The sequence below is a fragment of the Eulemur rufifrons genome, chromosome 15 (genome assembly GCF_041146395.1).
Source record: "Eulemur rufifrons isolate Redbay chromosome 15, OSU_ERuf_1, whole genome shotgun sequence".
Lineage (NCBI taxonomy): Eukaryota > Metazoa > Chordata > Mammalia > Primates > Lemuridae > Eulemur > Eulemur rufifrons.
In genome coordinates this window covers 12,441,316-12,464,863 of record NC_090997.1, presented here as the reverse complement: position 1 = coordinate 12,464,863, position 23,548 = coordinate 12,441,316, and the positions used below count along the sequence as shown (strand labels likewise).

The 23,548-nt window shown below is 52.3% G+C and overlaps 1 protein-coding gene across 2 annotated transcripts; it reads right to left on the bottom strand.

The window, feature by feature from the left end:
- Window positions 1-223: 223 nt before the first annotated feature.
- ABCC10 (ATP binding cassette subfamily C member 10) lies at window positions 224-21,384 on the bottom strand. 2 transcript variants are annotated; one of them, XM_069487821.1, is made up of 22 exons: window positions 21,305-21,384; window positions 21,000-21,171; window positions 16,401-17,619; window positions 14,885-15,112; window positions 14,104-14,260; window positions 13,740-13,849; window positions 11,953-12,032; window positions 11,162-11,333; window positions 9,194-9,292; window positions 8,600-8,789; window positions 7,788-7,865; window positions 7,427-7,621; window positions 6,518-6,671; window positions 6,143-6,332; window positions 4,084-4,427; window positions 3,580-3,749; window positions 2,911-3,071; window positions 2,382-2,635; window positions 1,242-1,387; window positions 1,063-1,160; window positions 725-837; window positions 224-396 (listed from the first exon to the last, which is right to left on the bottom strand). In XM_069487821.1, exons 2-22 carry the CDS (start codon window positions 21,158-21,160, stop codon window positions 243-245), a joined length of 4,473 nt encoding a protein of 1,490 aa, XP_069343922.1. In that variant the 5' UTR covers window positions 21,161-21,171; window positions 21,305-21,384; the 3' UTR covers window positions 224-242. The 2 variants fall into 2 exon arrangements, with proteins under 2 accessions (XP_069343922.1, XP_069343923.1); XM_069487822.1 differs by lacking the exon at window positions 21,305-21,384 and having other exon boundaries at window positions 16,401-16,529; window positions 16,854-17,619; window positions 21,000-21,206.
- Window positions 21,385-23,548: the final 2,164 nt, after the last annotated feature.

Below are 23,548 nucleotides of genomic sequence, written 5' to 3'. Positions count from 1 at the left end.
GGGCTCCTATGTCAGAAAAACCCACCTGGAGTCCCAGTTGCAAGAAGGCCGGAGCAGAGGCCTGTTCTGCGGAAGCCTCGGGACTCTGCCCACCAAGGATGTTTCCAAAGAGTAACTCAGGGTGCCAGTCTGCCCCCTGGGGAAGTGAGGGAGAGCCACGGAGAATGTAAATGAGCAGCCAGCACCTCTGCCCAGCCAGCGGTGGAGGGGACCCTGGAGGGTGGGGCATCAGGTTCAGGCCCTCAGGGGGAGGAGCGGGCTCCCTGCTGGCTGTTCTGCAGCAGCTGCTGGAACAGCGAGTGGGGCTGGTTGCGCAGCGTGGCAGGGGAGCCCAGCTCCACCACCCTCCCCATTTGCAGCACCAGCACGCGGTCTGAGTTCAGGATCGTGTTGAGCCTGTGTGGGAGAAGATGGTCAGTGTAGGGGCATGGGGGACAATGCCCTAAGGGAGAACGCTGACCTGCTTTCCCTCCTCTCCCCCCAGGACAGCACAGGTCTGTCCCACAGGCTTTAGCCCCTGGCTCCGGGCTGGGGGAAGGACTGCAGCGTTCCCTCAGAGGATGTGCTATAAAGGGCCAGGGTGGTGCCTGGAGAAGGAGGAGCTGAGGTTTGTTGTGGGGTGATCTCTAGGGCCCTGACTCCCCAGGTCCCTGAAAGGAACTGAGGCTCTGGGTCTATGCCATCACAGTTCCTGATTAGACGGTCACGCTGGAGGCCTGCACACCTGTGGGCAATGGTCAGCACTGTCTTGTTGGCAAAGCGTTTGCAGATGGTCTGCTGGAGTAGCTGGTCTGTCTTCTGGTCCACACTTGCCGTGGCCTCGTCAATACACAGGATCTGGAAGGAGGGAAGGGTGTAGGGGAAGAGTGAGAAGGAGAGGCTGTAGGATGGGCTGGGGCTGGGCCGGGCCCAAACACCAGGCTCCCCTACAGCTCCCCACCTCAAGCTTTCAAAGGAAAACCAACTTGGTCCTCTGAAACCTCTCCCCAACCCACCTTCTAACCCTGACAGGTCCCCTGCCTCCTTCCTAGCCCTCTTGAATGTCCCTTCCTCTCTTCTTACCTTGGCATCTGTGAGGAGAGCCCTGGCCAGACACAGCAGTTGCCTCTGCCCCAGGGACAAGCTCCGGCCCCCCTCGCCCAGCTCAGCATCCAGACCACCTGCAAGGACAGCATCTTCACTGCACGGTCCAGGCCTCTCCCTGCTCCCTCCCTGCTCTGGGATCAGGGCCCAGCACTCACCCATGGATACAATCACCTCACTCAGGTGGCACTGCTCCAGGGCCTGCCACAAGGCCCTGTCCTCATGTAGGCCCCGGGGGTCCAGGTTTTCCCGAACAGTCCCACTGAACAGAAAGGGCTCCTGGGGGATGATAGCCAGCTGGGATCTGGGGGACAATGACATGGGGGTCCAAGCTGGAGATGTGGCCACTTCTGCTCCTAGTATATTTTTTAGCTATAGGACTAGCACATCCAGGACAGCCTAGGGGAAAGACCTGAACATAACCCCCTCTGCTCCCCACCCCGGCCCCACGTGACCAGGCAGTCATCTGTGTACCTAGAACTGGGCTGGTGCTATGAGCAATACCAAAGAAACCAAGGGCCTACCTCTGTCCCTAAGTAGCCTACATCTCATTGAGGTACAAAACACCAGCGAAAACAAACGGGCTAAACTGTGTGGCACTGACTCCAGGGACAGCCAGGACTGAGCAGGGAATGACTGGATGGCTGAATGGGTATGGGACACTTCCAGGTTGGAGTGGCCCTGGAATTGGGTCCTGAGGAACGATATGGTCAAGCTGTAAGGTAAGGCCACCAGAGCTTAGAAGAGAAGGCAGATGAGGCAGGGTCAGGCCTTGGGGTCAGTCATGTGCCCAGGGCTTTAGGACACAGCTTTCCTACCTTTTCCATGTCAAGGAACTCAGAGAAAATGATACTAGGTTAACCTGGGGGTAGGAGTGGGGGATGTATAGCCCCAGATGAGGCCACCTGTGGCCAGGGGCAACTGGCCTGGCCTCACGCTATCCCAAGCGCTGCCTGCTGAGGGGATCAGCATCTAGAGGCACAGTGCCTGGGAGACTCTGATCTGGAAGGCAGCGACTAGTGCTCTAGAGGGGAGGGTGTACACTGGGAAGTACAAGAAAGATGAAGCCGGAAAGGTGGTCTGGGTCAGGGTGAGGAAGACCTTGTGATCACCAGCTGAGACTCTGGACCTGAGCACTAGGAGTTTTCTGTCCTCACCTACTCGTCCTATCTCCCATCTCAGCTGCTGGTCAGCCCTGGCTGCCCCGAGTCTATATAGAGCCTTCTAGCTGTGCCCTCCTCCACGTGCCGGTAGTTCTGGTTCCCCTCTTCCCTCACCCCCAACTTCCTCCCCCAGACCTGAGCTCTGCCAGCTCCAGCTGGCTGGTGTCCACGCCATCCAGCAGCACTCGCCCCGAACTGGGCTCCAGCAGCCGGAAGAGCACCAACAGCAGGGAAGACTTGCCGGAGCCCGTGCGGCCCACGATGCCCAACTTCTCTCCAGGCTGCACGCGGAAGGTCACCCCGTCCAGGGCATTGGGCAGGCCTGGCCGGTATACCAACACCACGTCCTGGAACTCCACGCTCCCCTGCGTCAGCCAGCCAGTGCCCAGCTGGTGGGGTCCACGAATGGAAGACAGAGGGAGATGAGTAAGATGAGGAGCGACGGTGAGGGGGGAGAATGAGAAATGGACGGCGCGGGAGGAAAGGTGGGGGAATGAGGAGAGATGGGGAGGAAGGGGCTCGGTGCAGAATGGTGGGGACCATGCAGGGAGGCTAAAGGAGCTGAGAAAGATGAGTGAGAAGCAAAAAGAAAGGAACCAGGAGAGACTGGGGTCTTCAGGAGGGTCCTTCAGAGTTCTGGCCCGGGCTCGGGGTGTAGGCCCACCTGCAGCGGCTGGCCCAGGGGCTCCTGGGGCAGGTCGCAGGAGTACTCCTCCAGCCGCTCAACGCTCACCAGCATGGCTTCCGTCTGTGTGAAGCTGCTCACCAGGCCTGAGAGCAGGCCCGTCAGGGACAGGGCGTAAGACAGCGATAGGCCCACCAGTCCTGGGGAGGGGAGCACCAGCTGTTGGAGGAGCCTGGATGCTGGGACATGTGTGGGAGGTAGGGGCAGGACAGGAAAGTGCCAAGCTGTGGACTGTGGGCATTTAAAGGAGGCAGTGGAGAAGCAGGACGGTGACAGGACCTAGGCCAGGAGTGCAGGAGGCTGGTGCAGGGCGGTAGAACGGGCCTGGAGAAGCTCGGAGGGAGGCCAGGTGGAAGACTGAGGTGGGCCCGGGCAGGGTGGTGGGGATGCGGGTGGGAGCAGGGAAGGGACTGAGACCAGAAGCTCAGATGGCTCATTCTGGTCCCAGAGCCACCACCACCTGGCAAGTCACTCCTGGAGACTCTCCTCCACCCTAAACTGAAGGTGATGACAGTTATTATGATACATCCTCAGAGGGAACCCTGGGTGGGAGGTGGAAATGTTGGGGAAATAGTACGGGGAGAGGTTGGGGGGAGGGGTCGTAATAACTCGCTCCTGAGGTAGGGGTGAAGGGTCCTGGGGTGGCACCTGGGTTGGCGAGGCCCTGCTGGTGCTGCACCAGGGCGATGCCCGCGATGGCGCTGACCACTGCCGCCCCAATGAGCTGTAGCCGAATGTCCAGCCACTGTATCGCAGCACTGGCAGCAAACTGGCACCTCTGGTTTAGCTCCAGGAGTCGCTGGTTCTCTTCCTCAAACCTGGGAGAGGCCGGGAGGGAGGTGAGGCCGCGCCACCCAGACTCCTTCCCCAAAGAACGCCTCCTTCTTGGGAGCTGATCTATACACCCACAGGCCTCACTCAGGGATACAGAGATGCCAGCGTGCTCTTTCGAAGAGGGTCTGCTCTGCCTCACTATCTCTTTCTTCTGTTGTTCTCCTCTTTCCCCTAGTGCCCTCACCCACTCTGCCCTTCTCCACCAGGAGGCTTGAACCCTGTACCCCACATGCCCTTCTTCTCAGGGGGCTCTCTTCTCTCCTCCCACCAGCACTTCAACCCCCTGGGCTCTGGTTGGGAGGGGCAGACTTCACACACCTGTAGGTGGCCCCGGTGGCCCGGAGCACAGGGAGGCCGGCCAAGGTGTCAGCTAAGTGGGTGTAGAGTGGAGACAGGGTGAGGCTGCTCAGGCGCCGCAGCTCCCGAGAGGAGGCCCTGTAGTGGCGCTGCACGCGATAGTAGATGATGCTCAAAGGCGGCAGCAACAGCAGCAGCCAGGGCAGGCCAGAGCCCAGCACAGCCAGGAGGCCCAGCAGGCCTGCCATGTTGGCCAGGAGGATGTTGAGGATGAAGGGCAGGCTGTCATCCACACAGGCCACGTCAGAGGAGAAGCGGTTTAGGACCCGGCCCGTGGGTGTGGCATCGAAGAAAGTCACTGGTGTCTGGGAGAGGAGGGGATGGTTGGGCAAGGGCAGGGTCTGGCAGAAAAGGGGTGGTGGGCAGCCCTGGGGGGTGGGCAACCCAAGGTAGAAAACAGGAAAGGAGTAAAGTATCCCCAGAGTTTGGGGGCAGAGAGAAGGGGCTGGCGGAGCTTGGAGGAAGAATATCCCAGGGTGGAAAAGTCTACAGAGACTCTCTCATCCCTCTTGCCAGTGGCAACCCCAAAAGCTATGCCGGCCGTTCCTCTCCCTCTGGGCTAGACATGCCCACTGCCCTTTCAAGGGCAGGGAGCTAATCTCTCTCCAGAAGACGGGGACTTCTGGCCAGTGGGTGAGACTTAGTTAGATGTCAAGAGGAACATTCTGATTGCCCGTGGCTGGACAGAGTGGGGAATATTATCGGCCAAAGTCAGTATTATCTCATTGTTAAGAGCTCAGGCTCTGGGGTCAGACTGCAATTCGAATTCCAGCTTTGCTACTTAGTGCATGTGAGACCCCAGGCAAGGGGCAAAGTCCCCTGTTTCTCATCTGGAAAATGGAGACAACAGTGGAACTGCACCTCACAGGGCTGTAAGTAGGATTAAACACCCTATATACGACAGTCTAGTGCTTAGCAGAGTCTGCCTGGCATGAAGTAAGTGCTCGATAATTGCTAGCTACTGGGACTACTATTTGGAGGTACAGTCTCAAAGATGGCCCTTTCTCTTCTCCTGCTTCCCTGTCCTTCGTCTCTACCTTTACTTTGGGAACCAAGTAAGCAGGCAGGGGACTAGGTCCAATGGCTTTCTGAAGCCGCTCCTAATGCCAGCTTATGAGAAATTAATTCCTTCACAGCATGGAGATGTCTCCTCCTCGGCTGCGGGAGGAGAGGCAGAACGGTGGGCAGCTGCTCCCGACAGGCAGTGGAAAGAACCACATGGCGCTGGGTTCACGGACTGGCTTTCCACAGAACTAGCCTTGGCCGGGTCACTTCACCTCCAGCACCTCAGTTTCCTCATCTGTAAAGTGGGGATAACAGAACCTACCTCACCGGGTTATTGTGAGGCCCTAACAAGAAAAGCAACACAAAAGGGCTTTGTAATAGTAACAACATTAATAACAATTGCTAAGTGAGCACTTAGTGTGTGCCAGGCACTATCCTGAGTACTTTCCATGTGCTAATTAGTTTAATCCTCATAAGTATGCAGGGCAAGCAGCAGACTACATATATATAGAGCAATAGGGACAGTCCTAAATAAAATTGCAAGAAACAGAATGTGAGATCTAGCACAGTATCATTTACATAAATTAAAAATACATGCACACAAAATAGGCATTTTGCAAAAAGATACATATTAAACACACTTAGAATGGTTGCTTATCAAGGAAGGATGGGGAAATGGAAATAGGGTATGGAGATGAGAGGGGATGGATAAAGAAATAAAAACAGAAAAGGGGACTTGTATGAACTAAGGGGTCAATCCTCTGCACCTGAAGTTCAAAACTGAAGTAACTCAGGTAGATTCTGTTATTGTCCCATTTTACAGATGAGGAAACTATAGGCTTAAGTAAGTAGGTTTGAACCCGGGCAGCCACTCGGGCTCTCAGAGGTTGTCACGTGCTGCACACATCCTGAGGACGAGGGACGTAGGATGGGGCCCCCGAAGGAGCCCATGTACTGGGAGGACACTCCACAGGGTTAGGGTTGGGCTCCCACTCCCGCCCTCCCATCCCCTCACCATGAGGACTCGATGCAGCAGGCGGCGATGCAGGTTGGCGGCTGCTTGGAGGATACCTGCTGCAAAGAGCACTGCCCGGAGTAGGGTGCAGAGGGAGTTGACACCAGCAATGGTTGCATATACGGTGAGGTAGAAATGGATGTCTGAGGAGCCATTGGGGGCAGCTTTGGGCAGTGGGAACACTGGGGCGCTGGGTAGTGGGGAGGGGGCTGTGGGTAACCAAAAGTAGGGCCACTCGGGGGGTCCCTTCTCCTCCCCCTTCCACCTCTGCCCACTCTCCAGGAGACACAGCCCCTGGAACACCAGCCCCAACCCTCACTCCCTGCCCGGCGACCACACAGAGCACTAGGCCTACTCCCAGCCCCGGCCACTCACTAGAGGCTTCCGGGGGAGAAGAGGAGCAGCTGTGGAGAGAAGAACCCTGTGGAACCTGGGCTGGTGGAGGCTGGGGCCTCCTGGGAGCTATTCTTGGCTGCCTTCAGCTCAGAGATCCAGTGCGAGAGCCACCAGTCGGCGGCGTTCCGCGTGGCTGAGGGTGGACAGGAAGGAAAAAGCTGTGAGACACTGCCCTTTGTTCTATTCAAACACCCTTTCTCTGCCCTTGACTCTGGTTCCTACCTTTCTTCATCCTCCTGGCCTCCCCACCGTGCACCATCCCATATCCTCCCTAGCGTGCACTTCTTTCCTAGGCCCTCACCCTTCAGCTCTGGGGAAAGCATGACCTCAATTTTGCAGAATGGGAGCTAACCTGAGGGGAAGAACAGAAGATACCAAAGAGTGCACCCCTCTGGCCCCTGGGCCTCTCTCAGAATTGGTGGCATGCCTTATTTCTTTTTTTGAGACAGAGTCTTGCTCTGTTACCTGGGCTAGAGTGCCGTGGCGTCAGCCTAGCTCACAGCAACCTCAAACTCCTGGGCTCAAGCGATCCTCCTGCCTCAGCCTCCCGAGTAGCTGGGACTATAGGCACGCGCCACCATGCCCGGCTAATTTTTTCCATTTTTAGTTGTCTGGCTAATTTCTTTCTGTTTTCAGTAGAGACAGGGGTCTCACTCTTGCTGAGGCTGCTCTCTAACTCCTAATCCCAAGTGATCCTCCCACCTTAGCCTCCCAGAGTGCTAAGATTACAGGCATGAGCCACTGCACCTGGCCATGGGTGTTGTGGGGAGGGGGATGCTTTTTGTCCCAGCTGTTACCCGTGCTTGGTGAGTCTTTGGGTTTTGTAATGATTAGTACAAGGTGATGGGCACCTGGACAACCCGGAGGGACTCCCAGGTATATTCTTACCTTGCATGAGGAGCAGAGAGAAGAGGATGGCTAGGGCCAGGCCCTGGCCCACGGCCCTCCAATATGCTCGGTACACATGCAATTTCACGGCACCCTCCTTCTTGCTTTCTTCCTGCAGCAGGCGGCCAGATGTGCTCTGCTCCACCTCCAGCCCCTCCTTTGTTTTCTCTGGATTCTGTACTGACTGGGCTACGGCTGTAAGAGTCAGGGAGGGCATGGAGGAATTAGCTTGCAGGATGCCAGTTAAAAGAATCAGTTTCAGAGGAGCAGGCAAGCTTTGTTTAAAAAAAAAAAAAAAAAAAAAAACATTTATGGTGTGACAATGAAAAGCAAGCCCTTTCTTCCCAACTGTGGGACATACCTGAGTCAGACTCTTGTCCATCCTCAGCCCAGGCTTTGGGGACTGCTTGTACCAATGGCAGAATCTCAGAGGGAGGCCCTGGAAGGTAGAGGGGGGGACTTGGAGGGGGCTGTTCTGCATCTATACCATGACTTTCTAAATGTGTGTGCAGATCCCACCTCCCCATTCTCGCTGGCCCTCCTCTCTAACCCACCCTAGTAGGGTCCTGGCCTGGATCCCCCAGACTCTGAGCAGGACTCATAAAGTCCATCCCTCTGCACATGGATTTCAAGCAGCAGAGAAGGACAAACATCCTCCCCTAAGAGGACAGCCACAGCCATGCGCGAGCACCTGTCCAGGGTCACCTGTCATTACTGCAGAGCTTTTTCTCGTGCTTCACTCAATTCCTAACATCTAGTTGGGCCTCATTTCCTCCTATTTCTCTCCCAGCGAACTAGCAGGTGGTCATGTCCCTCTGCATTATAATTCTCTTCAGAGTTTTTGTCTTTTTACAAAAGGATTGTTCTAAACCTCACTGCTTTCTCTTCTCTGAGGATATCAGATTGCTCTCAGAGATGCTGGGCCTCTAAGTTCCCAAGAGCACTCAGTCACAAAGCCCATGAGTCCCAAATATGATGGCTGCTGCGCGCCTTCTCCCTCCAGTTCTCCAGTTTCCTCACACCAGTTCCAGGAAGGCAGGAGGAGGTGATGACCATGCTGAGGCCACACATGGAGGGGTGGCAGAATCTGCACTTGACAATCTGCCTGTCTCTCTTCCCCACCACACCTGGGCAGATGTCCCCTCACCCGGCCGGGCTCCTGCCCCACATTACCGGCCTGGATGAGGCGCCCGGCCTCCATCAGCAGCACCACATCAGCCCTCTCCAGGTACTCGGTGCGGTGGGTGCACAGCAGCCGAGTGGTGTGGCTCAGCACTCCCAGGATGCACCTGTGCAGCAGGTGGGTGGCCACATCCGCATCCACAGCAGCCAGAGGGTCATCGAGGAGATAGAGTTCCTTCTCCTAGAAGTGGAAGCACCATAGGCACCAGGGCCCCAGTCTTCTGGCCAGAACCCAGATCCTCTCCTTGAAAGATCCCAAAGAAGTCAGAGAAGACAGCTGAGAAGAACTACGGGGGTTACCCCCACAACAGTAGAGACGGGGAGACCTGAGGGTGGACTTCCTCCCCCTAGTCAGGCAAGCAGCACTCCATGGCCAGTGCTCAGACCATATAATGCTTTTTAAAGGGCCTTTTATTTCTGACTTTAATCTGCAAAAGGGGGATAGGATGACCAACACTTCAGGAACACGGAATGGGGGAGGGAAGAAACCATACGCTGAGGAAAATATCCCGATTCCCCCGACTCAATCCCAAGGCTCTGGACTCCCCCCATCTCACTACCCTTGCTGCCCCCACACCAACTTACCTGGTAGACAGCACGAGCCAGAGCAATCCGGGCCCGCTGTCCCCCACTGAGGGTCACACCCTTTTCCCCCACCTCTGTCTGGTCTCCAGCCGGCAGGATCTGATGGAAAAGGTGCCACAGTAGGTCAATGAGCTCCCCAATACCTTCTGGCTCATTTCCTATCCCTTTGTAGGAAATAGATGGTGGGGATCAAGAGAGGTAGGCAGCTTGAGATTAGACTTAAGTTTGGGGTGAGCTAGTCAGAGGAGACAAGACACAATTCCAACAACATCTAGCACTTATTGAACACTTACTATGTGCTTAGCATTTTACAGGCATTATCTCATTGGAACCCCATGACTACCTTACAAAGCTGGTATTATTTCCTTTTCACCACTAGACCAAAGCTCAGACAGATTAACTACCTTGCCCATAGCTAGTAAGGGGTAGGACACAAATTCAAATTCAGATTCTTAACCACTCTGCCACATTTGCCACCCTGCCTTCTTTTTTTTTTTTTTTTTTTTTTTTGAGACAGAGTCTTGCTCTGTTGCCCAGGCTAGAGTGCCATGGCATCAGCCTAGCTCACAGCAACCTCAAACTCCTGGGCTCAAGCAATCCTCCTGCCTCAGCCTCAGAGTAGCTGGGACTACAGGCGCACACCACCACACCCGGCTAATTTTTCTATTTTTAGTAGATATGGGGTCTTACTCTCGCTCAGGCTAGTCTCAAACTTCTGACCTCAAGCAATCCTCCCACCTTCGCCTCCCAGAGTGCTAGGATTACAGGCGTGAGCCACCGTGCCCGGCTGCCACCCCTCCCTTTTAACAAGCAAAGAATGACGCTGGGCAAATTTAATGTGAAAGTTTTCACAGGTTTTTAGAGAAGCAACATACCCTGAGCCTTCCTCGTGGCCTCAGGAATGGTCTGCTAAGCTAAGAGGTCCCCAAACCCAGAGGAAGCACCCGTGATCCACTAGACGCTGAGTTCACTGAGGGAAACCTTTGTTTTGTTTTGTTTTTATTATTATTTAAAAATTTTTTTTATTTTAAGGCAGCCGCGCTGAGAATGAGCCCCGTGAGGCTGCTGTGGGAAGACGCACTGCCTGCTAACTAGTGGAGCTGTCGGATGAGGCCCCCCGGCCCCCGGCCCCCAGGCAGCTCAGCGGGATTCGCTTCTTGGCGGACTTTACAGTGGGAAGCGGAGGGGTGTCTACGTGCGTGCGCTGCACGCGCGCTCTCTGCCCAAGGTCGGGGACTTTCCCCTGGGCAGAAGAACAAGGAACTAGTCCCCCGTATGTAGCCTAGGAAAACCTTTGTTATTCATCTATTTTCCTAGTGCCTAGAACAGTATCCAGGACCTAGCAGACATGTGGGGAAAGCTCGATGCAGAAACAAGTGATAAATGGACACAGGATGCCCCATGGTCAAAGTCAAAGGCTTTCCTTTCCAGGAAGTTCCACATTTACCTGGGTAGGGTAGTGGTGATGACAGTCCTGGAGGGGACATGGGGGTTGGGTGGGAAGTCATGGGAGAAATCTCGAATGTCTTCTCCAGTAAATGTAGTACTCTGAATTGGGGGCGATGGGAAATCTGATGGGCTTGGCAGGTTTCCCTAGGGTAACTTGCAACCAAATGAGACCTTGACTCTTCCAAGCCTTCCCAGAGGGAGGTGGGGGAGGGCCTCCTGAATCAGAACCAGTAGCCAGACTTACACAGAGCTAAGCCTCACAGGGAACCCTCCCTGGCCCCAGAGGCCTCAGGGCTCTCCCAGCTGCTACGTGGAACATCCAGTGACCATCACCCCTCTAGGCCCTGTGGGGAAGGGGGAACCAAGCAGCTCTGGGAGGACCAAAGTATGATGGCCAGTCCTAGATAAGAGATGCCCGAGTAGAAGCAAGCCCTTTCCAGAGAAGCAAGTCTCTAGTTTGAGGTGTCAGGGATACATGGGGAAGCAGGCGGCCAAGAGGTTTCAAGGCCAGGCACTCACGCTGAGGTCGTCGATGAGGGCGCAGGCCTCTAGCACCTCCCTGTACAGCTGGGCATCAAATGTCTTCCCAAAGAGGATGTTGTCTCGTATGGTGGCAAATTGGATCCAGGGTTCTTGGGTGGCCAGGCCAAAGCCCTTGGACAGCCCCCACACTGCCACTTGCCCACGCAGCCTGCAGAGACCCAGGCCAGCAGCATGGGGACCAGCTCCCTACCGGGTCCCTCCATGTCCAGCCCCTGCCTCTCAGAAGCCTTCCCACACTACTGTCTTCTATATAGGGTTACCCTTCATGTCACATGACTCTTTGCCTTGGCAGACACTGAGTCAAGGGGTCCCAATGAGGCTGTGGGCTCATTCTAGATGGGGAAGGGAAGAAACTGCTCTTTGGCTACAGCTAAGCAGCTGTCATATCTAGATGCTCTCAGGAGCTCAGTAGAGAGTGTGGCTACATTACTCATTGTCACCTAAAAACAAAGAGGCCTTCCCTCAAACCTGTGTTCATCTTTGGATCCCTTCCCTGCACAACCACATTTTTGAAAGAACAGCTGACACTGGATGCTTCTATTTCTTTTCTTCACTCACTATTACGGCACTTATAACATTCTGGCATAATGATTATGATGGTTCATTTTCCTGACTGCCCCCTCCTTTCCAGACTGCAAGCTCTCCCAGTAAAGGGACCTATTCTTGGTACTCCTGGCCCCTACAAAGCTGTCTGGAAGTTAGCAGGGGCTCAGTTAGTGTTTGTTAAAGGGCTGAGCAAGGACAGGGGTGCGCTGAAGGTTGGTTACCTGTGGAGCTCCCCAGCGATGGCGGCCAGCAGTGAGCTCTTCCCACTGCCCACCTTCCCCACGATGCCCACCAGCATACCCTGCAAGGAAGCCACACAAGCACATGTCTGCTCTTTGCAGGGAAAGGGACAGAGGGGGCAGTCGTCTCCCTCTTGAGGCATTGGGCTGTCAATACTCCCACTGAGACTTCTCTCTAGGCCCCAATTAGTGTGTAGGGAAAGAATCCTCGAACTCACAGGCTGATCTGGTAGATCTAGGGAAGGAGTGTGTTTTATTCTCCACTCAGAGTTGTTAACAGTTTCACTGTGTATGTGAGGAGCCTCCGAAGGGAAGAAGCATGCCAGAGGGGATGGGAGGAAAATGCCCAAGAACTTCCAAGCTAAGCTCTGAGACACGCATCCCAGGATGGGGAGAGGAGAGGGAAGGACTCCAGGCTTTGGGGCCTGGATGCTGGGCTGGCTAAGTCAACTTGCAGCTAGACTTCTGATATCTCAGTGCTTTGCACAGGTGTCCGTTTCTGTGATTTGTAGTTTAAAACTTTCTGTTCTCTTTGTTTCTTAGTTGTAACTTATGTTTACGGAGCTCAAAAAAACAAAAAAACCCCCCAAAAAACCAGATTCCTATTTCCTTCTCTAGAAAGGGGCTGGGCTCTCAGAAGCTGTTTGTGATGCCCCCATCCTGCCAGCCAGGGTTGACCCATCTACGAGTGGGCACCAGACTAATCTGAGACCTTTCCCTGGAAATGTGGGACCAGGACCCAGAGGGAGCGTCTCCCTCTTGTTGGCTGCAGCTATAAATGGGAGAGCTCTCTGCAGGCACACCTTTTGCTCAATGGAGAGTGGGTCCACGGAGAGGGAAGAACCTGGCAAATAAAGACAGAGAAACACACGGAAGGCAGAGAGCTGTGCAAGTTGAGGCCTGGTTCTGGGCTGTTTCTAAGATCCAGTTGCATTTTTGCCTTGGATTCTGCAATTTATCTCTATATCCCTATTATAACTTTTTGTTTGCTTAAGCTAGCTCCAGTGGGTTTCTATGACATATCCAAAAAAGCCCTAACACACACATTAGCAAAATTCCTTTGAAAAATTCCAGCCTTGTCTTGCCTGAGCTCACAGGAAAAACAAAACATACAGCCCAAGCCAGAAACGTGAGCCAAATGTGGTGGAGGCGATTCAGCCACCACTGGAGAACGCTGAGTTGAACTGTGGGGCATGGGGTTGGACAAAGGTCAGGAGAGAGTGAAAACTCAGGACTGGGGGTGAACAGGAGTCGCCCTCTGCCAGGAATGTTCATGTTTTAAGTTCTTTGACTATGTATGCTGCAGTGTGAGTCAGAGGGTGTGACTGCTTTTCACCAGGCTAAATAGAGGATCCTCTATCCCATTCGCAAAATCTTTCTCGTAAGGGGTTGCTGGGCCTCTCCCCTAAGTCCCCAGCCTGGGGGAGATGCTGGATAAGCCCTGGAGCCTGTTCTGAACTCTGTGGCCTCTGAGGGACATGGAGAGACAAACACACCTGTTGGTCTGAACTGGGTGAATATGAGCTGCCTGAAGACCAAGGAGAGGAGTGACTACTCTAAAAAAGCTGGGTGTGGCAGAATGAGATTCAGATGTGACCTATCGTCTCCTATCAGAATGGAACCTGCTCATCAAATCCCTCCCGTCCCCCTCAGTAGTTAGAGGTGCAGAGCCACCCAGCTATGATTGGCTCAGTCTTTGCTTATCTGTCACTGAGTGTCCATCTCTCTCTTTAGTCTGGGGACTCTCCCAGGGTATCTGTCCAACAAACCTTTTTCACTTCGAGGTGACTGATGAAGGTTTCTTGGCTGGTTCCAACTGGGTCCCAGGAGAACAGGGCTTCATGCAGCTCCAATACTGTAGATGGCTCTGTGGGGGGATCTGAACAGGGAAGAAGCCACTCAGCTTGGGCTCCTAATCTACCACCAACCTGCCTGGGGAGGGTAAATCAGGGGCATGCTGTTGACTTGCCTCCCCACACCCACATGCCCAGGGCTAATTCAGTCTCGGTCTTGGTCTGCTCTGCCTGCATGCTGCTGCCTCTGACTCCTCTTGGCAGCGTCTATCCACAATGCCAAGTGGCTACATTCCCCTCCTCACCCTGTGCCAGGTTCTGCCCTCTAGCTTCCCATTACCTGTGCTGTAGTAGGCCTGGGGATTGTGGTTTGGAAGATCAAGGAAGCGCTGGATCCGGTCCAAGGACACTTTGGCTTCCAGGAGGCCATTGATCACCCAAGGGAAGTTGTTGAGGGGAAGAATGAGCATGCGTACCAGTGCCAGGGCCGTGAACACCTAAGTGGCGTGGAAGAGGGGTGGAGTAGAAGAGCCATCCAAAGGCCTGCTCTACAGGTGGCCCTGTGAACAGGTCTGTGGAGGGAAGAACAGGGCAGCAGCAGAACTGAGGGGATAGCCAGACAATCCTGGGATTGGAGGTGGCAGAGGTGGCTACTCCCAGAATCCTAGACATTCCAATGTTCCTCCAGGAATCAAGGTTGCATCTTGATAAGTGCATAGGCCTAGCTCATTCTGAGACTTCCTCACAATTTCTAAGTAGCAACATCACCTGGGCTTGGCCAGACCCGGCATTGAATCATGGATTTTTCCCAAAGCCATCAGAATGAGGAAAAAGGGACCTAATCCCAGGCCTGGGCCTGACTGGAAGATGGAGTGGAAGGAAGGGGAGAGGAAGGAAAGGAATTCCTCCTAAGACAGGAGGGTTATATATCCAAGGCCCCAGAAGAAGATGCCTTCAGAGTTTCCCTTTGGTTGGGAAAGGATGAGGCAGTCAGGGATCCTTCCCTCCTCGCCAGCCAGCACCGAGGGCCTGAGCCCACCTCTCCACTCCACTGCCGTCTCCTTGATGCTGGCACCTTCTCATGCCTTTCTAGAACTATCCCTTCCCTTCCTGGTCCTCACCTTGGTGGCTGTGAGCTGGTGCCCCATGAGGACATAAGTGATGAAGATGATGATGGAGATGACAACAGGCAGGGCAGCCCACAGGTATACACAGGCTGCATCCAGGTATTTGATGACACAGAGTCGCCCCAGCTCTCGAGCCCGGTAGGCCTCTACCCGGGCCCCCAGTGCTTGCTCCCACCCGCAGAACTTGATGACCCGAATGCCACTCAGCAGCTCCGCCATGAGCTAGGGATGGGAGACAAGACAGCAGTGTGAGGTGGAGTCTTCCCCAGGCTCCTGGCAGAGAATGTCAAGTACTCTGAGCTCCCAGATATTCTGTACTTCCCTAGCTTTGGTTTTCTTCCTCACCTCAGTCCTTTCTGGAAATCCCGCCCTTCAAATCCTCAGCCCTGGGTTGCTTCCCTTTCCAGTGTCTCTTTTACTTCTCCATTTGCTCCAGCTGGGGACAGGTTGGAGCTAGAATTCCCCATCTTTCTGGGAGATGAAGTGGTGGAAGGTGCAGGCAGTCACCACACTGCGGTCAAAGCACTCCTTCTTCCACCAGATGAGGGACTGAAGATTATTTCCCAAAGCCAAAAGATGTAGGCTTTGGGGGACAGCCACCAGTTCTGGCCCATGGCTTGGGCGATACAGAAACTATTCCTAGAGGAGTATACAGGCATAAGAGGCCATACCACAGCCAGGGTCAAACAGGCCAATGAGCCCAGGCAAGATGGGTAAGGGCCAGGAACTCCTTAGAGACCTGGTCTGTAGCTGTCACAGGTATGGGAAAAGGCCTCAGGCCATAACCTGCTACCAACCCCTTCTTCTTCCCACTAGCACTGAGCTGTTCCAGTAAGGTTGATAGCTATGTTGTATGGACCCTCAGAACTGCTACCCCCTTTGTAAAGGTACCCACAGTCACTGCAGAACCCGGAACTGATTCAGCCAGACCCTCAATATCTAGAGTTGGCACAGGCAGGGAAGTGGCCTATTTCCTTCTCCACAGCCCACTCCTAAGATGTAGCTGGGGTTCTCCTAGGCCTCTCCACATGCAGCCATGGGGTGGTCTGTGCCCTGGACAAGGAGGTGGGAGACTTGCGTCCCAGCTCTGTCACTAAAAACCCATTTGGTCCCAGAGAGATTACTTCCTACCTCCTAGGGATGCTGCCTAGGGCCACATGAGCTAATGCTGCTATATTACCAAAGGGCCATGGTTATTTAGAGCTCACTTTATGATAGGCACTACGCTAAGCATTATCTTATACGATCCTCACCACAACCCTGTGAGGCAAGCTATTATTATCCTCAGTTTACACATGAGGAAGTGGAGGCCCAAAGAGGTTAAGTGACTTGTCTGAGGTGACTGAACTAGTTAGTAAGGGTAGATTTGAACCCAGGTCTGTTTTTCTCCAGTCTGAGCTCTTAACTTCTAACTCATGCTCAGTCCCTCAGGCAGTGTGCAGGGGAAGACCTACGGACCCAGGCTGGGTGAGGTCTCTAGATAGGTGAGGGACCCCACGTAGCCCCTTACCTTAACCCGTGCATCCTTGTGCTGTAGCATCTCCTGGTTGCTGGCCATGATGCGGGTAGCGATCACTTTGTTGACAGGAACCAGCAGCAGTGCCAAGATCAGCCCACCCACAAAGGCCACACCTACCTGCTGGTACAGCAGGTAGAGGGTGATGGCCAGCTGCAGGGGCAGGCCCCAGGCCTCATGGAAGCTCCCAGCAAAGTTAAGCAGCCGCTCGGAGTCGGTGCCTAGTAGGTTGAGGACCTCCCCCGCAGGAGGGCGGCTGGGTCCCAGCTGTAAAGCCTTGCGGTACAGGATGTTTAGCACGGCTCCTCGTGCCTGAAGTGTCACCTTACGCACCTCATACCCATACTGATTCTGCAGCACAGCACCCAGCACAGCCCCGCCAGCTAGCCCAAGGGCATAGAGCAGGCCGTGGCTTAGTGGCTCCTGTCCCTCCTCCAGGAAGCTCACCAGTAGGGAGAGCAGCAGAGGCCCTGAGAATCCCAGCATGGTCCCCATCAGCTTCAGCAGTCCAAGTGCCAGATAGCACCGTCCAAAGGCCCCATACAAAGCCCTCCACAGCTGGGCCCCCTCCTGCCAATGTGCCTGGAAGGCACGGGCTAGGTAGGTTGGATGCAGCCTGTGGGGGAGGTGGCAAGTGTCCTGGGGCTGCCGAAGCTCTCCACGAGCCCCACGGGCCAGCAAGGGTGCCAGCCAGGCATAGGAAAAGCGTGACAGCCAACTCTCCCCATCCTCAGCCACCTCGGGTTCTTGACCCTCAGGCAGGAGGGGCTCCGGAGCCCCGCGTCCTCGTGGCCCCCCAGGGGCTGCCCATCCTAGTATATAGGCCAACAGTGCAGCCAGCTGCAGGATGAGAAGGCATAGGCGGACTAGGGGCCCTGGGAGAAGTGGAGGCAGAAGTGTGCCTTGCTGGCAATGCCATAACAGTGTCAGCACTAGGGCTGGAGCTGGCAGGATGGCTGCCAGAGCCAAGGCCAAGGGCCCCCGGGAGTAGCCATGAGGGGAATGGGCCAGCGCCCACAGGGCCAGGCTGTGGGTGATCCAGGCCACAGCTGTCACACACCCTGCCAGCACCTCTAGCCCTACAGGACCTGGGCCTGCTCCTGGTGGAACAGCAACTGGAAGGAGATCTAGCAGCGGGAAGATGGACAGCAGGAAGGAAGCTGCAAGTCGGAGGCGCCAGCCAGGACGGCAAGGTAGGATGTAATCTGGACTCCTGGGGACAAGGGGGAAGAAAGAAAAGGAGGCACATCACGGCTGACTCAGGGCCCAGACATACCCCTCACCTTCAGCAATTCACTTACCTAAGGAATCAACTCCCCTTCTGCCTTGCACATCTATCCCTACCCCTACTTTACCTTGGAACCCAGGTCCTTTTCTTCCAGAAAGTCTTCCCATATTGACCCAATCAATTTTCTAACCTACCCACACCATTTCTTTTGTTTGTTTGTTTTGCTTTTTGTTATGTTTGTTTGTTGAGACAAAGTCTCACTCTGTTGCCCAGGGTAGAGTGCCGTGGCATCAGCCTAGCTCACAGCAACCTCAAACTCCTGGGCTCAAGCGATCCTCCTGTCTCAGCCTCCCAAGGAGCTGGAACTACAGGGGCATGCCACCATGCCCGGCTAATTTTTTTCTATTTTTAGTAGAGACTAGGTCTCACTCTAGCTCATGCTGGTCTCAAACTCCTGACCTCAGGCCATCCTTCTGCCTCGGCCTCCTAAAGTGCTAGGATTATAGGCATGAGCCACCATGCGCGGCCAACACATCATTTCTGATTTATTCTTTCACCATAGGCATTAATAATTTTGAGTTAAGGTTGTACCTAACATGAACTCTAATTAGAAAAAAAAATCAAAAGTCTTCATGCATATAAACTCTAAGGGATGCATATTAATTTTAATAAAAGGATCCACCTGAGATTACCCTTAATTCACCTGAAGTACTATTAGATGAATAAAAATTTGACTTACATACAGCTGCTATATTCTAATACTATAGCCTAAATTTTATAAAGCCTCAGAATATTCTACTTTCTGTCTTTCCACTGATAGTAGAAGGTGGTGTGGATCACTTTTGTGACTCCTTTAGCTGAAGAAAAATCTCTTTGTCCTTTTGTCTATATCTTCCTGGCATATAAAAAAATGTCTTTAGTAAAACAAAAGGTGATCTGTCTGTATTAAGAATCAAATACGGGAAAACCCATCTGCAATAGTGAATATCAGAATGCCTTGAAGGTTCACATAAAAAGAGGACTAAATCTGTTACATCCTTTGTTGGCAGGGATGGGTTACTGAAAAAGTTTAGCTGCAAACTAAAGTTCTTTGAGTTTTCTTAAAAGTCAATCTGATGGCAATTATATGAAGGGGTTTAGATTGGAATTAAAATCAACCTTAGGCCGGGCGCGGTGGCTCACGCCTGTAATCCTAGCACTCTGGGAGGCCAAGGTGGGCGGATCGTTTGAGCTCAGGAGTTCGAGACCAGCCTGAGCAAGAGCGAGACCCCATCTCTACTAAAAATAGAAAGAAATTATATGGACAGCTAAAAATATATACAGAAAAAATTAGCCGGGCATGGTGGTGCATGTCTGTAGTCCCAGCTACTCGGGAGGCTGAGACAGGAGGATCGCTTGAGCCCAGGAGTTTGAGGTTGCTGTGAGCTAGGCTGACGCCACAGCACTCACTCTAGCCTGGGCAACAGAGTAAGACTCTGTCTCAAAAAAAAAAAAATTAAAAAAAAAAAATAAATAAAATAAAATCAACCTTAAAGGATTCTATTTCCAGACCAGGAGTAGTGGCTCATGCCTGTAATCCCAATGCTTTGGGAGGCTGAGGCAGGAGGATCACTTGAGGCCAGGAGTTCAAGACCAGCCTGGGCAACAGTGAGGACTAGTCTCTACAAAAAATTTAAAAATTAGTTGGGTGTGGTGGTGCACGCCTGTAGTCCTAGCTACTTGGGAGGCTTAGGTGGCATGATTATGTGAGCCCAGGAGTTTGAGGCTGCAGTGAGCTATGATAGCGCCACTGCACTCCAGCTTGGGTGACAGAGTGAGATCCTGTCTCAAAAAAAAAAAAAAAAAAAAAAGAATTCTATTTTCTAAGATGTGGGGACAGAAAGACAGAAGAAAGAACACTGGGCCCTTAGCGGCTGGTGTACTGGCCCCAAGTTAGCCATCAACCAGGCTCATAACCTTGGGCAAGTCTCTTTCCCTTTCTCTATCTTACTTTCCTCAACAGTACAGTGAGAAATGAAGAGTCTAGACCCAAAGACCTCTGAGGTCCTTTCCTGTTTGAGATTCTGGATCCTTCTAACCCTTATGAGCAACACACAAAAGCCTGATAAATGAAGTGAGATAGCCACAATTTCTATTGATTACATGATGGTCTTTCTTGCCTTCTCATTAGACCCTGAGTTCCCAAAGGACTGTGCCAATTTTTAATAGCTACTCCTCTGAGCAGGCTGTGGATGTCTTTGGTAACTGACTGACCTCTTCTAGACTTTTGTCTCGTTCTATGTAAGAGACAAACCAGCATTCCTCCCAGACCAAGCAGATCTGCAGCTTCTACACAAGGAAGGGATTCATAAGCCCCCTAATTCCTCTTGAATAGGGACACTTTACCCCAAAAGACTAAGAACTCTCAAAGACAGAGACCATATCACCCTCTTGCCTTTTCAGCAGCCAGAATAAGACTAACTTTAATCATCTCTAGCCATACAAGAACTAAGTGCAAAATCAAGGTTACTTTAGCACCCACACCTTATAGCCCTAAACTGAGGAAGGCTTAAGTTTGCTCTTCTCTTCTAACTACTGCTTCCTCTCCAGTTGAATCTACCTATGCTCTTTTTGTTTTGTTTTTGTTTTTTTGAGACGGAGTCTCTCTCTGTTGCCCTGAGTAGAGTGCCATGGCGTCAGCCTAGCTCACAGCAACCTCAAACTCCTGGGCTCAAGCAATCCTCTGCCTCAGCCTCCCGAATAGCTGGGACTACGGGGGTGTGCCACCATGCCCGGCTAATTTTTTCTATTTTTTGTAGAGACAGGGTCTCGCTCTTGCTCAGGCTGGACTCCAATTACTGAGCTCAGGGGATCCTCCCACCTCCGCCTCCCGGAGTGCTAAGATTATAGGCGTGAGCCACTGTGCCGACCTACCTATGCTTTTCTTAACCTAGGAACACTGAGGTTTCATGGATGTGGTGAAAAATTGGCCCTATAACTTAAACACAAGTCATCCTTTTTGGCTAAAAACACTGTTCATCCAATTTTGCCTGCAATTCATGACAGCTGTGTTTGAGCATCTGAAAATCTACAATAGTGGTGATTTCTAACATGCACTGGGCCTTTAAAAACCTGTCAGGTACTGCCCTATATGCTTAAATGCATTATCTCATTTAAACCTTCCAACAATGCTATGAGACTCAGAGAAGGTAGGTAACTTGCCCCCAAACAGCCACACTGCTGCTAAGTGGTAATGCTCAGATTTTATTCTACTTCTGCCCTACTCCAAGACCTCGCTATTCTGGTGGCATTGAGGGGGAAATGTTGGTTGCGGGTGAGGTCTGCAGGCCCACACGAATAGACGTCCTGCTCCCGTCTCTACCCACCTCGGGGTGCCCAAGTGGCAGGCACTGAGCACGGCGAGGAGCGCGTGGGGCAGGGCGCTGAGCACCAGCTGGGTGAAGCAATGGCCTGTGGTGCCTCCCTCCCACAGCGGGAGAGGCCACGCTGCACTGGTGCCGCAGAGCTGGGCCAGGAGCCGCTCCATGGACGCCTCACCTGAGCAGAAAGCCGCGGGTGAAAGAAGTGGAGTGTGTCAGCCGGCTTTGCCGGCAAGTCCCAGCCGGGTCGCCCCGCCCCCAGCCCCGCCCCCGAACCGGGACCTCCCCTCGCTTCCGCCCCGGAGCCAGACCCTGCCCATTCTCGCGGTAGCTCCAAGGGTAGAAAGGGAGGAGGTTTCGCTCCCCGGAGGTGGCGGGTTTCTGGACTCTGCTCGGCCACTCTAGCAGCTTTCTTTCCCTTCCCGTTTCCCCGCCCCCAGGGATCCGGAACCTCAAACCTGAAGAAGTTGCTCTGCACCGGATTCTGGTATCCTGAATACTGGTGGATGCAAAAGAACGTGCTGCGGAACCCCGGTGCTGGGCTAGTCTTGGCGGGCGCCCCCTAGAGGCTGGAAGACCTAGCAGGCGCTGTTCCCCCCGCCCCCACCCCCGTACGCAGGGCTTCTTCGCGCATGCGCATCTTTCTGCTTCGGATGGCTTCTGTGCGCAGGCGTGCTGCCATCGTCGCGCCCTTGTGTTATGGCACGCTTGTGTCATCTCCCTTGCATATCACCGTTTTAGTGCAACATAATTTATACCCTCCTATGTGGAGTATTCGCTCGCATCTATCTGCTGCTTACCAGTTGGCACGTACATTGCACGCTGTAATTCTTAACTCTTAAAGAGCTGGGAAGCCAGACATACCTGCTACATGGACAAATAATGCCACTACGGACACTTACAAACCATTTCCTTCCTTATTCTAGGGCTGTATGACCTTGGGGAAATTACCTAACCTCTTTGAGCCTCAGTTTCTTTATCTGTTCAACGGGGGCAACACCACTACCAAAGTACTGTCGAAATAGTTGAATAATTAATTTAGCAATTAATAATTTACCACTCCTAGGGGAAGTCTTTGATTAGAGTAGTCCTCCAATAAATAAATCTTTTAAAGAAGTAATGGGAAGAATAGAAGCTTTGTAGTTATATGGACCTGGGTTTGAATGCAGTGTGAAGTTGGTCAAGTTACTTCTGCATCTTAGTTATATTATCTGTCTGTCAGGCATGATATTGGTATCTGCTTTACCCGAGCGCTTGAAGAAAAGAAGCTCACCAAATGACAACTATGATTATCCCATTTAATCTCAATAAGAAGCCTGGTACCTCTCTATGTCAGGAATTAATTTTCCTACTTTTAAAAATTAAGAAAAGTAGGTTTGCATTTCACAAACTTTAATAATTAATGAATCATCTAGGCAATAATCAGCAATGGCTGCTAACTTACAAAAAGACACAACCAGACATTGCATGCCTCTTAATGAATAATAAAATATTCTTGCCAAAAAATTTAACCTGAATCTGATCAAGCTATTAGATCTAATTATCTATTATATTTGCAAGAAACATAGGAAACAGTTAAACAACATTACAAGGATGCAGCTACTAATATCCAGATTATGAAAAGCTGTATAGAACAAATGACCCAACTTCTTTAACAAGATAACCACAAACAGAAAAAAAAAAATGGAGAGGGAAACCTATAAATTAGAGGTAGCTTAAAAGACATGCTAACCAATTGTAATATATGGATCTTATTTGTGCTCTGATTTGGACAAGTTATTTTTGAAAAGTGATGAGATGATCAGAGATGTTTTAACACACTCTAGATAGTGCATGATTTTAAGATTTAACGTTAAAATTTTTAAGTGTGAAATGGTATTCTGGTTGTTTACTTTTTAAAGGCTTTAATTTCTTTGACAAACTTATGAATGCTTATAGATGAAATTATATGGTGTCAGAGATTTGCTTCAAAATAATCTGGGGTTGGGGAAGTGAGTGGGAATATAGTTGAAACAAGAGTGGCCTCAGTTGGTGATTGTTGGAGTTGGGTGATGGATACATGGGGATAAATTATTAATTTTTTTTTTTTTTGAGACAGAGTCTCGCTCTGTTGCCTGGGCTACAGTGCCGTGGTGACAGCCTAGCTCACAGCAACCTCAAAGTCCTGGGCTCAAGCCATCCTTCTGCCTCAGCCTCCCAAGTAGCTGGGACTACAGGCATGTGCCACCATGCCTGGCTAATTTTTTTCTATATATATTTTTAGCTGTCCAAATCACTTTTTTCTATTTTTAGTAGAGACGGGGTCTTGCTCTTGCTCAGGCTGGTCTCAAACTCCTGACCTCAAGCGATCCTCCCGCTTCAGCCTCCCAGAGTGCTAGGATTATAGGCATGAGCCACTGCGTCCAGCCTGAAATGTAGATCTTAAATAACAAGACTTGAAATTTGAAATTACTCCTTGATCCATGGGCTAAGGAATGCATGTATTTTGAAAGCATGAAAACAACATCCATCTCCTGTACATCTCTATTGGGTGACCAGGTGCATTGTCAATGAAC

What these genes read in the sequence shown, in the direction of transcription:
- ABCC10 (XM_069487821.1), bottom strand. Translation starts at nt 21,160, where the DNA reads ATGGAGCGGCTCCTGGCCCAGCTCTGCGGCACCAGTGCAGCGTGGCCT. An exon ending in ATCGCTGGGGAGCTCCACAG is followed by an intron (nt 11,334 to 11,952) that starts GTAACCAACCTT and finishes GGGTCTCTGCAG; the next exon opens with GCTGCGTGGGCAAGTGGCAG. An exon ending in GCAGGGCCTCGCCAACCCAG is followed by an intron (nt 3,072 to 3,579) that starts GTGCCACCCCAG and finishes TCCCCTCCCCAG; the next exon opens with GACTGGTGGGCCTATCGCTG.